The 14,094-nt window shown below is 37.1% G+C and overlaps 1 protein-coding gene across 5 annotated transcripts in view; it reads right to left on the bottom strand.

The window, feature by feature from the left end:
• Positions 1–14,094, bottom strand: part of LOC137340352 (sodium bicarbonate cotransporter 3-like) — a 220,172-nt gene that overhangs the window by 71,789 nt on the left and 134,289 nt on the right. For 3 of the 5 annotated variants that reach the window (XM_068002775.1, XM_068002786.1, XM_068002784.1), the window contains exons 6-11: positions 13,847–14,035; positions 7,335–7,447; positions 3,337–3,494; positions 2,587–2,674; positions 2,022–2,168; positions 907–1,010 (exon numbers count right to left, since the gene is read on the bottom strand). In XM_068002775.1, the coding sequence (XP_067858876.1) occupies positions 907–1,010; positions 2,022–2,168; positions 2,587–2,674; positions 3,337–3,494; positions 7,335–7,447; positions 13,847–14,035 (799 nt within the window). Of the gene's footprint in view, positions 1–906; positions 1,011–2,021; positions 2,169–2,586; positions 2,675–3,336; positions 3,495–7,334; positions 7,448–11,470; positions 11,816–13,846; positions 14,036–14,094 lie in introns of all 5 variants that reach the window. The other 2 variants (XM_068002800.1, XM_068002794.1) reach the window with 2 other exon arrangements.

Here is a 14,094-nt window from a genome sequence, read left to right as displayed (position 1 = left end):
GAAGAAGTCTATAAAATAATTGAAGAGCTGGACAGCGTCTCTGTTGATAGATTATTCCAGTTTAACAGATTGGATAGGACCAGGCGACATGAGTTTAAACTATGCAAGAGTAGGAATAGACTGGATGTTCGGCTGTTCTTCTTTTCCCAGAGAGTAGTGAGCCTCTGGAATGTGTTGGCAGCTGGTGTGATGAGTGCTGACTCTCTGCCTGCCTTCAAAAAGGGAGCTGGACTGGTTCCTGACTGGGGCAGAGATTGCATTATATAGGTCAGTGTCCTTATAGATAATACTGGGTCCATGTGATCTCCTGGGCTGGATTTGATCACTAGAGGGAGTCGGAGAGGAATTTGAGAGTATTTTTTCCCTTATTGACCCTGGTTTTTTTCCTCTGTTTTTGCCTTTTCCAGGAGATTACATGGCTGTGGGGATGGGTGAGGTTGGAGAAAAGGAGGGGAGGAGGGAAGAAGTGTTTAGTCATGATGGTCCTGCTATCATGATGTGCGGCAGGCTTGATGGACCAGCTGGTCTTTTCCTGCATGTCAATTTCGTATTTGCCTTCAACTTAACATCTTTGAAAGGACAGTTGCGTGACAGTGACTGTACAAGGAAGCATGTGGAACATGAAATAACAGGAACATGATTCCTTTCCGTCAGCCTGAACTTTACAAGATCTTAGCATAGTCTCTTCTTCCCCATAACTCAAAAACTTCTACCCAAGGCAGAGATATCCAAGATGCTGGTACGTAAAGCACACAAAATTTAAATGCCGAAAAAAGCTTCAGAGCCTTGCATAATTGGTTTTCAATCTTCATTTCCATCGAATGCTGTGTAACCTATGTTGACTAATTTAAGATTCATTTCACAGCAAAAAAAATACCTCTGCAGCAATTAATGTGTAGAACAAACCTTCCAGTGCGCTCAAGTTCTGGCCCAGTGTGATGTTCTTCATGTTTTGTGGTTCCATTGATAATTGTTGGACCATTTGGAAGAGGAGGAAGCTTCCTTTTTTCCTTTTTATAGTGAAATCAGAAAATATTATTTTACAAATAATCTCTAGAGCTGAAATCTAAGTTCTTTTTGAATATCTTCTCATCTGACAACTAAATATACAGGATTAGTTTATTACAACATATTTGAAAGGTGTCATGGGTTAAGTTCTGTCTACCAAAGCTAAATGATCAATATCCCAGCCACAAGTACAACTTTTAACTACACTGGATAAGGTAATGGGAGGGGGAGGAAATGTGGAGAAGTGCCTCTGAACAGGGGGGTGAGAGAGGGTGAGGAAAATTGTGTCTCCAAAAAGCAGGAATAGAGGAAAAGTGCCTCTAATGGGGAGATTGACTGTTTAGGTTGCTTTTGGAACTGTTGGTCTGTGGGATACAGAAATGTATTATCCTATAAATTATCAATTGTGAAAAATACGTACTAGAATTAACCAGGATGCACCATTTTTAATGTAAAAATTTAAATTATCCAGGGACCACACCCCAAATCCACTAGGAAGTGCACACACCTGTGACTGCAGCATTCAGAAGAAATATATAGAATTTTAAATTTACTCCCTACAACCGTCGCCTAAGTAGCTGTTCTTCATGTGTGACAGGTTATGAAGTTTTGGTTGTGTGTCCCTCATCAGACAGCAATCAGATGAAGGGTACACATCCAAAACATCATGACTGGTCTTTCCTCTTTACAGATGTTGACTGACCTACTACGGACTTCCAGCATTTTCTGTTTTTATTTCAAATTTCCAGCATTTGCATTATTCTTTTAATCTCTCATCTTTCTAGTCTGTATAACACTTGAGTGCATGGTGTTCCTGGTGACTATCTTCAAATTAATATATAAGCAAATTATAGTACAACACAAAGTACAACAGAAGTTCTAACATCTGACTATGTTACATTTACACACTTTTTAAAACAAACTAAGAACACATTTTTTGAGAAGTAAATTTTTAAATGTATTAAGTTAAAAACAAAATTCTCGTTTTATTAGACTGCAAAGATGATTCTCACCTGAGAAGGAACATTTTTTGGCGGTTCAATTCGTATTGAAGGATCCCACTCGCCCGGTGGGAGAACGGTAACTTGATCTAAAAATTCATCTATTCCTGCCAGCAGGTCTGTACGATCCTTTGCTTTGTAAGCAACATCATGGAAAATCTTAACGTATATATACACATACAAGTTTATTAGCCGCTCCCGTTTTGAGTAAGGATGCAGTGAGGAAGAATGACAACATTCTTACAACAACTGCACTTTTAAAGTTAGCCACAGTGATTTTAATAATTATTAAAATTTTCAAAAGTTAACCCTTGTGGTTCAGCAGATTTAACTTGGCTTCTGAAGTATCAGTGATACACAACACAGTAATATAACGCAGAGTTTATTTACAATTACAATTTACTAATAAATTTTCTGAACTAACAAGCAGATCCAATAAGTATCCCTTTGCACAAACATTTATTTTATCGACTGAGGGTTAGTTTAGACCAAGAGTAACCAAATGAAAGGTCTCATCTTCTCAATATTTGATTTAAAATCAACATTGGTAGACTGCCTTGTGAAAAAGTCAACTTGCCTCATCGGTCATGAGGGTGGCTATTGATCTCCCGATCTCATGGTATTGCTGTGCTTTGCCAGATGGACCCAACATAAGAAACAAAAATCTAAAAGGGAAGGAAAACGCACATTATAAAACAAAACATTAGAATTTTCTAGATGTTACCCTGAATTTTATTAAATTGCGTGTTTCTCCTTGCAGCTAAATTTCCAATTTATTGCATTCCCATTGCAGATAGTAGTGTCAGTATTGATTACTAACACTGAGGATGGAATCATTTTGCACGTATACACCAATGCCACAATTTCAGACATGTCCCAAGATGCATTTTTTGGGTTAATAAGGCCGATACCTTATCAAAGGAACCATCATATCCCAGAACATCCACAAAGAGCTAGACCTGAATTTACCCAACTTAAAAGTGTCTGATCATGTTCTTTAAAAGCAATTCAGCTGCCATATGAAAAGCTCCCTCCACATCTTCATTTAGTTTATTATCTGGACTGGATTATTAGGCATTTACCTTTCTGGTTTTATCAATTTTCCCTGTCACTACCTCTAACCAGAGACAGGGAGACAGACACACACATACAAACAAAAATGGAGTGGAACAGGCCACATAACTGTCATTGTGCCAAACAGGCACAACTGCCTGTTCATTTCTATGCGGAGATTGAATGAATGAGGAAATATTTTCTTACTACACCAGGAGTAAATCAGTTATATTGTGCTTCTTCTGATAAAGATCATCTTTGATGTCAGTTTCACCTGGTTGGAATAGGAACTTCTGTGAGTCCTGAGAGAAGAATAGCAGGAGACAGACGAACAAAGGCTATGATGGGTCTCTCGAGGAAGTCCACCTCTCCCACTAAGACGTTGGAAGCCTCAGCACCTGGTGGAATCTTCCTCATGAAGTTCATGTCCACCTACAAACAAATGTGGATGGGACAGGACAAGATTTTTAGCAGTTCAAAATATTTTAGCAACACAGAAGACAACTAATTACTTCCTAAACATGAAATATGGCACGATGATGTATCTCATCTAAAATTAGGTTGAATTTTTATGCTTTTGTTTTGCATATAACAAACCAAATTCAGACAAATACACTAAGCTTTCTTGTCCAGGAAATGAATTTTAATTTCAATCTACGCTGCCTATAAAACTAAAGCTCCAATTTTAACTTCAATCAAGCATAAAATCAGGAGGGGTGTAAATTGGGCGTCTGACCCGAAAGCCTTAGATTAAAATCGGGGCTTAAATCTGATATACTATTTTAAGGTTAAATTCCATCTTCAAAATTTAAACTGATAAAATCAAGCTTCTTTTTAATAACAATTGACTTAATCCAGATTAAGGGGCAATTTTATATGAAGGGGAACTATATTTAATGTCAAAGATATTAGTATTACATTACATTTAATTTCCAAATATCCAAGTCAACAAATATTGTTCATTAATTGCTACAAATTCAATTTTCAACTAAAATGCACACTAATTCAACACAGCTAAACAACAACTACTACACATTTACTTATGCTGATATATAACCATCACCACACAAAACTGAAGATTTGACACAGGTCAATATTTTTAAAAACACACACGCAGACCAAAACAATGTACACAACAGTAGTACATCAGAAGCCACAGAACTAAAAACTTACTATAGGCCTCTTGAGTCTCATACCAAGCGCCACACAACTACAGTGCCAGGACTCAGACTCCAGTCCAACCAGGAGTCAAGGAAGGCACATAAAAAAGCCCAATGAAGGAAAACCAAAAAGACAAATGGAAAAACAAGAAAAAAGTCGTAATAGAGATGCAGGCACCAGGATACCTGATTCAAATTGTAGGCTAAATAATTTACAAGAGAAAAAACAATTCACACAGCCTAACTACAGTTAAGAAAAAAAGTTTCATCACAGAAATTAAATTTGAAATTTTGAGTCAACTCTGGAAAAAGTAGCACCTGTAAGTCACACTGAACGAAAATGTTATTCCTATAATTGACTACAATTTAGACAATTTTATAACAAAGTACAATGTACTTTTGTTTTGTAGCCCCAAACTATGAATTGTTATTCATTGTTAGTGTGATCCAAAAAAGTAACAAACGTTACCTAAAGCTTACAAAGGTGCCTCAGCAGAAAGGTAAATCTGTGCAAAAGTATCACTACTGCATCACATAGCTGGTATTTGGTGAATACAATTAAATTACATCAATTCTATTCAACTAATTAATGAAAAATTAACTTCTCAGCAAGCTCTCGCATAGTATTTTAATGCAGTATTTTTTTAAAATGGACCACACAAAATATTTAGTATGATTCAGGCAAAAGAAAAAAAAATCAGTTAACATTTTCGAGAGGCAGAAACTAAAATTTCTTCAATCGTCCCCTCCCTCCAAAAGGTAATTGAATGAACAAACTTTAGAATCTCACTAACATTATTCAACCAAATGGTTGATTGAATTCCACGGGCTGCATGATCCCAATCTAACATGAACATTCCACAAAGAATGTAATCATTTTTGCCTAAGCACAGCTAAGAATGTTCAGTCTTTTTCAAAACCAAATATCTATCCTGATCCTTTTGAAAGCAGTTAACTAATAAGTAATTAGCTACTTTTGATCAATCTACAATACATATGCAATGGGGTAGATTTTCAACTTGCTGCCCTGGCATAAAACTGGCGATCCGGGTCAGCTGCCCATAATAGATTGAAGGTGAAATCAATTTTCATTTCCACTGAAATTTCACTGGATATGAAAATCGAGTGGATTCTATAACAGGTGGCCAATCTGTAAGGCCAGTTTACACCTGAGCAGCAGGTTGAAAATCTACCCCAATGTGTCTTATGTCTTGCTTTTCTTCAAATAATTTTGAAAAACAACCAGATACTGTTTGTTGGAGGCTGAAGAGAAGTGGACTGACAAAATGTTACTGATGCAGATTGAGGACATGCTCAAGACTGTAGGATTTGCTTTCAGTTAACAGTCACAGCTCTGGCCAGAAATATCAGGAACATTTTCCAGGGTCTGCGCCAGCGATTACCTGGGTGTAGTAACTATCAGAAATTCAGGCAGGTTAGAGCACGTGCCTGTAAAATGAACCTGCCCTATTTTCTTTCCATTTAAAAAGAAAATTGGGCAGGTTCCTTTTACACGACTGTATGCTCTGACCTGCCCAATTTTACAATATTTGTTGCACTCCATATTGTTGTGATCCAATATGCCTGCGAGTAGATATTTTTTGTCTACTGTTATGTAGACAAACATGGCAGCCAATTTGCACAGAACCAGGTCACACAAACAGCAAGTGACCCAAGTTACAGGCAAGCATGCTACAACCCGAGTTAAGCTGATACAGAAAGACAGACACAAGCAAAATCCCCCATGGTGCTGCTACAATAAATTGGAAGATACTTTGTTTTATATAAAGGGCAGGAACATTATATATTGTAAATTACAATGTATTATTGTGCGGCTTTAGAATAACTTCGTGTCTCTTTAGAACATCCAGTCAATTAAAGGCCAACTGGTCTTGGGTAGATTCTCAGAGTACAATTAGTTGTCAGGTTGGCTTTCTTTTTAATTTTTTTGTTTGTTAAGTGTATTCTGAAGTCAATTAGAAACAATTTTCTGTTATTAGGGGAACTTTCTGCTTAAATATTCCATAATCCCAAAGTAACAGCAAAAAATATTTCAAGAATATTCATCTCTACAGCTATCTCCACTATTCAGCTACATTCATCTGTTCCCCTCCCTTGTTTAGAAGCAAAGAAATCATTACACCTTATGTAGTATTTGACCATCTTAGTTTATACCTATCCTTATAAATGACAATGTCATTTGTTGCTGTATTTTTGAAAGGTGTAAATCAGCATAGCATTAATTGTTGTTATTACTACAAATATAATCCAAATATCCACAATCTCTATTTTGAGATGAGGTCTGTTACTTTTAAAGTCTTCACCAGCGTCCAAGTCAAAAAATCTCCTTACTTTTACATTATCTGTGCCTCATAGCATATCAGCCAACATTCCTTTTTTTCACCAATGAAAATATGTTCAACTCTGCAAGTCTCTCCTGATAACTTAAGAGCCCCATGTATCATAATCATCTGTCATGCTTTTCTCTGGACTGTTTCTAATGCATTAATTTCCTTTTAGCATTTGCAAATATGACAAAATTGATGGCACATTACACCCAGGATTAACACCAGTAGACAAAGCATTTTCACTTTGCTTTTTAGGCTTTCAAAGTGAAAATCTTTCTGGATGCCAGCAGGGACATCACCATGTGCCTCTAAGCCAGCCTGTGCACAAAACATATAGTCAGTTAGAAGTCCCATGGGGTTGTAGTGGCAGATCTGGTCACCTATGTGAGTCAAGAGATCCTCCTAGATCTTGATACGGTAATTGGAGCTAGAAGGTTGAAGAACTATATCTTCCTCCGTCAGTACGTGTCCGACAATACCAGTCAATTCTGCCTGATCGAGTGATCCATGATACACAGGAGTTGACCCTGCCAATAAACTGATAGTTGACCTTGAGCAACTACATGGATATGAAATGATCTAAGTCAAGATCTGACATTACAGTGAACTGGAATAGTTATTTTTAAGGAAATAGATCAACTTTGATAAGATTAAACATAGGTTTAAAAATAGCTCCAATGGAATATAATAGAAATGTTTTAAAGTGTAGAAAATCATTAGATACTTCTGTATAATTATTTTTGGCACTTTGTCCAAATAATTACCTTGCTGAAGTCCACTGTGCTGTTTTCTCTGCTTGCACTATTACACATTATTTTGTTTTCCACACTCTTAGTTTCCAAGATACCTGGTGCAGATTGTGGAGATGCTAGAAGTCCTGTTTATTTCAAGAAGTATGGGGGAAAAAAAAATATTAGCAGAGTATACATAAAATATGGGCGATAACTATCACCAACCAAACCATTTGATTGTTAGATATGGTAGCACACACAGTGTTGCAGCAATTTGTAGAACTTAAGCATACGTTAACAAGTGTGATTAAGTGGCATGTTCGTGTAAAAGTATTAAATTAATAAAGATGGAGCTTGGTGCTTGCTACAGGTGTATTGGTATTTCCTCAAAGCATTAAGCCATTCAAAAATAATTTTTTCCATTATGTGTCATTCATTATTTTTAAAATTTATACAAGAGTACACAGTAAGCTGAGATATGAGGCCCTGTGTATAGAACAAATCAAGATTCAAACTGAATAAAGTACATTAAAAAACTTAATTGCTGATTTGTATGTTTTTGGGAGGAAAGAATGAGAATTGGAGGAGGGGAAGGACGGAATACTCTACTCACACATCTAATGTAGTACTGCAATTAGAGGTTCAACATTTTTTTCAAGCTAGCAGTTTTCAATCCGGCTAGCTAACTTACCACCATTTCCATGAGACTGGATCATCTTAAAAGCCTCAAAATATAACTTTACTAAGTGCTTTCTTAAACTCCAAGGATACTATATCCACTGGGTAGCCTTTGCCTAGTAATTGTAGACATCTTCAAAGAATTCCAATAGATTTGAGGCATGACCTATTGCTACTAAACCAATGTTGACTATTACTGCCGTTTCAGATAATATTGGTAATATGTTGCTAAACACCAATTTATTTTCCTTACTACAAGTGTTAGGCTAACAGGCCCATAATTTCCAGATTCATGTCTTATTGCTTTTTGACCTTTGGGATAATTTCTGCTAGCCTCCATTCCTGAAGTTCCTAAAAATATAAACTAGAGCCTTATCTATTTCCGTAAAGATTCTAAATGGTGTCTCACTTCGGGCAGATGCCCAGTATATACACATTAGGGACTATTTTCATATTAGAGACCATTTTCATACTGTTAGGCATTAAGGCAATTATGCAATAAGTACATGCACCTTCCAACCAGCTGGGAACAGCATATTCCATGAAACAGCATTCACAGCCACTTCAAGGACTAAAAAAGGGTACCTGTCCTATGTTAATATGTTGTAACCCGAAGTAAAAGGCAGAAAATTGAGTACAAGTGAAAAGAAGACTATACTATCTAGTTGCAAATAAATTAATTTCTTCACTTAAATGTTGCCCTTGCACCAATTTTCAATGTTGTCATTCAGAATAAAGTAATGTGAAATTTGTACTGCACAACAATGTGCAAGAAAATAAGTGTTAACTCTATGCTTTTTGTACCTGTACACTACCTTTTAGTGATTTGTGTACAAGGACACCCAAATCCCTTTGCTCCTCCATTTATGGGGAGAGGAAACACTCAGTCATACTGGTTTCTCCTACCCAGAATTTGCTGGTTTTGGTTCAGTCCTGGCTACAACCCAAGTAAAATTTGTTTTTAAAAAAACTTGGAATCATCACAATGGCTCAACAAAATACATTTATAGAAGCACAAGAATTACTCCACACTGCATCGTCCAACAAAGCAGTGGAGACAATGTAATGTTGTATATTATATTCTGAGCTCAGTCATCCTAAATAGAAGTTGATTAGAAATCATACTACACATGGATACTGGGAAAACTGGTCAGCTGCCTTTATTTATTCTGGTACTGGCTACTTCAGAAAGAAGCCATGATGGTTACACTATACTATACTAGTCAGAGTTTTCCTGGCTCCCAAAGTATGGTACAACTACAGCACAAGTTTCCTATATTTCAATTAGCAGTAGGTAAGCTCCTAAATCAACCTATTAGCAAAAGATTGTTAAATGTTGCCAATACAGTTAACAGCTGCCATCAGGTAAGCAGAAACATCCCATATGAAACCAGATTTAATTGTGCTATTGTGTAGGTGAAGTGATAATTAATTGATGCAGGAACTAGATTTTGAAAAGTGTTCTATGAACAAAATAAGTCATAATAAATTGCTTTGTTTTTTTGATGATCCAACTACTGATAACCAAGTAATGGCACATTTCCAGTCACGTGCTGCTACACATATTTCAGTTCTGCATCAATTTTTAAAATACTATTTAATCTAAATAGCACCACTTCTGCAGCACTCAATACAGACTAGTTGAGCAATAGGTTTTGATTAAAAATAAACAGTGCATCTATTATAAAGAACAAAAATTGACAGTAAGGTTACAACAGTAATTAAATCTCAGGGTTCTGCTGACATTTGTAAACCACTTACAGTTTAGATCATTAGAGCTGCTTCATTAGATGGCTTAACAGTACCAAAATATTTACAAGGACTATTTTCTTTTGGCAGTCTGACTTGTAATGCATGGCTTTCCTATTAATGATGTAACTTCACCTTATAGTGATGTATGTGGATCGGTGGGCCAAGAAAACTATAAAAACTTTTGTGCACAATTAAACCTTTACTAAAAATATCTATTTAAAAGTGTGAAGATAGAAAAACTAGTTAAATAAATGCTTATTCAGTAAAGGCCTTACTTCGCTCCATCACCTGAGAAAACCCTTATCCACTGCAGTCATTGCTTTATAAAGCTAAATATAAATGACAGCAGTAGATGAGGTTTTTCCACAAGTGGAAGGGTATTCTGTGAAGGGATGGAAGGAAGGAGTTGGGGTGGAGGGATGGAAGGAAGGAAGGAAGGAAGGAAGGAAGGAAGGAGTTGGGGTGGAGGGATGGAAGGAAGGAGTTGGGGTGGAGGAGTGAAGGGAAAGCCTAGAATATTAAATTGTAATTTTCTAGCTATTTAAATTGATATCCCATGATACTGCAGATAGGGAGTCAAGACTAAGTGCAGTAATCAGGTCAAGCAGGTTAGATGCCCGGGGGAATAACTGGACTAAGTCGGAGGGTGTTGGTTGAGGGATAGTCAGAGAGGCTGCAAAGTAACCTCCCTGAGGGGCAAGCATGTAAAAAATAAAATCAGTTACGTTCAAGGAGCCCATTTCCCAGCCAAAGCATGTGCAGCGGATCCAGTAATACTGGGATGCATTTTCGGAAGAGGTTCACTGTATAGCTTGGAATAGTGGGGGGGGGGGATTAATCTTGGCCAGAAAGAATTGCATGCACGATTTTGCCTCAGTCATGCTTTACAATATAGCACTTTTCCTTTCATCTGCAGTCAGGGTTGGTCTTCTATGAGTTACAATTCAAATCATAAAAAAGGTACTGAAAATTTATTAAACTTTTTTTTACTAAGTCCAAAAACTCATCTTAACTAAAACTCTGGGGGCGTTTGAGAGACCTGGGACTGGATGAATGTGTAACAGGCAAGGTTGACATTGGAAATTTCAATCAACACCACCTACAGCTGTAAATGGCACTGCAGGCAATATAGGGGCAAGGTTTTTACACTTGTGCACGGATGCATCCAACTTTTAAACTAGCTTGAAGTTTCTGAATATAAATGTAAAATAACAAAATCAGAGGAACAATAAGTCTTTTCAACTACATGGACAAAAACATTCAACCACTAAACAAATGCTCAATATATTAAAGTTGTAGCATCTTTTTGGATGATTATTTAGGACAAAACAATGGAGTGATCTTACAAAAAAAAGGAATCTACATGGTGCCCATATCTCAGCTTAAAAAAAACACAGCATGTACATACAACTATCTTTCAATACAATGTTGGATGAAACTTTTCAACCGTAAAACTCAAAGTAATTAATGGCACATAAGGTACATGATTTAGTTGCCATATTGAAAGATGATTCCGTTGTTACATGCAAACAGCATGGGAGTGAAATTTACTTTGTGATTATTTATGAAAATAATAAGAACGTGCAAAAGGTTTTTTAAAAATTTCTTCCAGAGTCGAATACCAGTTGACTGCAATAAATTGCTTTCAAACAATTACTAAGGCATGCTATGTGGCGTAACAATACTCCACTGCTAGTGTTTCACATGCACAAAGGTATACAACCATTACTGATATTTGCCTGCTTTATGATCATCACATTCTTCATGTGTTTTCACCTGTCCTTCCTGTACCTCAAATTCTTCATCAGGGGGGTGAACTATCACATCAGGAATATCCTCACCGGCACAAGACACCAACAATTGGCTTTGACCCCGAGAGCGATGCTCAAGTTTTGGACTGGACGGTGGTGTATTTTGAGGGGTGGGGATGGGGCTTGTACACCTTGAACCTGTTAAGGATCCGCCCTTGGAACCAGGCATAAAGGAACCAAATGGAACAGAAATACGAGAAGCTCCTCTTAATGAAAGACTTGAGGCAGAGAGACCAGCACGGAGTGAAAGGCGGGAGGCAGAAAGGCCTTCCCCTATCATCAAAATAAAAAAATATATAAGAAAATATAACAAATAGGATTTAAGAAGCCACAGATAGCCATGCAAGTAGAAATAAATCTTACTAAACCAGATAAAGATCTGTTGATGAGTTCAATCATGCTTTAAAAGTATGAAATGCAAAGGTTAGTAAGTGAAGAATACAACATACTGCATACATGGTCCAAAGTAAAGCATTAGATTAAAATATAGGTTGGTCTTTTGAAAAGGTGACAGCCCACTAAAAGTCTGATCAAGAATTGAGTTTTCGTAGTTCGTCATTTAGATTTCAATTAAAAAAATCAATGTTTGCTTTCATACTCTTTATATATCTTTACAAATTATTGAATTTGGTACATCCTGCCACATTCCATTGAGAATTCCTGTGTAATCCTTTTCTTACAATACCTGTAGATAACGTTAGCTTAATAGAGCTATCCAATTGTTATAAGACAGTGTGCAATGATCAGTAATACAGCCTGACAGCTGCAATTGCCAGTCTGTTACAGTTCCACAGCGTGGCCACACGGTGTTCTGCTGAGCACTTTTTTTAATTTCTCAATCTCCAATGTGTCATCTACCTTCGTAGAAGTGCTTCCCTTTCTGGTATTTTTTGTTAACTTTTTCCCCTTTCTAATTTATCCCAGACCTTCAGCTCCCCATTTCACTCACTACTGCCTCTCACTCCACCATTTCATCCTCTCAACAGCTTCTTGTTCCCATAACTTGGGCCCACTCAAGTCTCCCATTACGATCATTTTGGTTTCCTCAGGGGATGTCAAGATGTGTTCATCCTACAGCATGCTCCGCAGGTCCCGTTCTGACCTGTTTATAGGATCTCACTGCCACACTAGTGCCAGAATTAACTGATGTCCAAAAAAAAGTTACGGCCCCACCCCCTTCAGCCCCCCAATTTGCGAGTCCCCCGTGGCTCTGGTCCAACTATCTTGCTCTCTCTCACCCCACTTGAAATAATGACTCCACTTGGTTTTGTTGCCCCGTGTGCATTACCACAGGTGATCGACCAGATTTAAAAATCTCCACCGTTGACCATTTGAAATAGTTAAGTAGTAAATAAGTAACCCTTTCTATCGGAGAATCAAAGTCTCGGCTTGGTATCGTTTAATACTGATTTTTACAAATTCAATGTTACCATTACCACATGAGCAAACAGTTCAACTCCAACATCTCATAATTTTAAGCTTAAATATTTGTAACAATTAAATTAAGCTACAACGTACTGTTTAGAGTTAAAATATGTATATACACAAGTAAAGGAATTGTACCGTGACAAGCAAATCTAATTTCTTACATATATATATTTTTTTAAATACTCTTAACTCCAAATAAAATGACCAAGCCAATGCACTAGTTATTTTCTCTGAAATGATTTTACTAAATTTGTTCAGCTGAGCCACATCTGCTACTAAAAAAAATGATTCTGGAAAAGAAAACAAAAAATCCAGTTTCCTGTTACTATATGAATTTATACCAAGTAATTTGGGTACTGGTTTGTGTGAGGTACATTGTAGTTAGCAATACAGCTATAATCTATGCAAACTGAGCATACTGGAAGAATCATACAAATTGGCGATAGACTTCTCTGCATTACTAAATAAACGGGCTTCCCAGCAAACCTGAACAACAAATTATAAGCACGTACCGCAGTAAACAAAGCATTAGACTCCCAAAAGCACAAATGTCAGGAGCTTTTTTTGCAGGCGTCATTTGTGACCAACTGGTAGAAAACATGGTTAATGAACAAATAGATTTTGAGACACACTGCTTACACAGCCATTGGCAAAAATGCACGAAAACCAGAACAGCAGGCAAACATGCTACTACACAGTGAAATCATTTAGCTACATGCCAATAAAAAACATTGGAAAAGCTATGGCGCTCACTGGAGTATGTGGCAAAACCAAGCCAAAGACAGTCTCTATGATCAAAGGTTGTAAATACCAGTTTATTCTGATGCAATTATTCTGGAGCGATGGAAAGAAATTGGATACTACAAAACATCTCACCATTTCGCTCAAGCAAGTGAGGATCAGAATGTTTCTTGCCTATGTCTGCAAAGGAGCGGACAATAGGGATGCGGTTACTCAGTTTCTTCTCGCTCTGGTGATGGTGCTTTTTCAGTAGCGCTTCCCGCACTTTGTCTCGCATGGTCTCATCCAGCTGTTCAGATGCTATCATGTTGTCCAGTACCATATCTGTAATACAAATGCAAGAGCAAGCAAGGAGAAAAGGGGAACAAAAAAAAGATAACAAG

This window comes from Heptranchias perlo, chromosome 2, assembly GCF_035084215.1.
Source record: "Heptranchias perlo isolate sHepPer1 chromosome 2, sHepPer1.hap1, whole genome shotgun sequence".
In the NCBI taxonomy this organism is placed as follows: domain Eukaryota; kingdom Metazoa; phylum Chordata; class Chondrichthyes; order Hexanchiformes; family Hexanchidae; genus Heptranchias; species Heptranchias perlo.
Note: the sequence above shows the minus strand (reverse complement) of the source record. Positions and strands in the feature narration are given on the sequence as shown.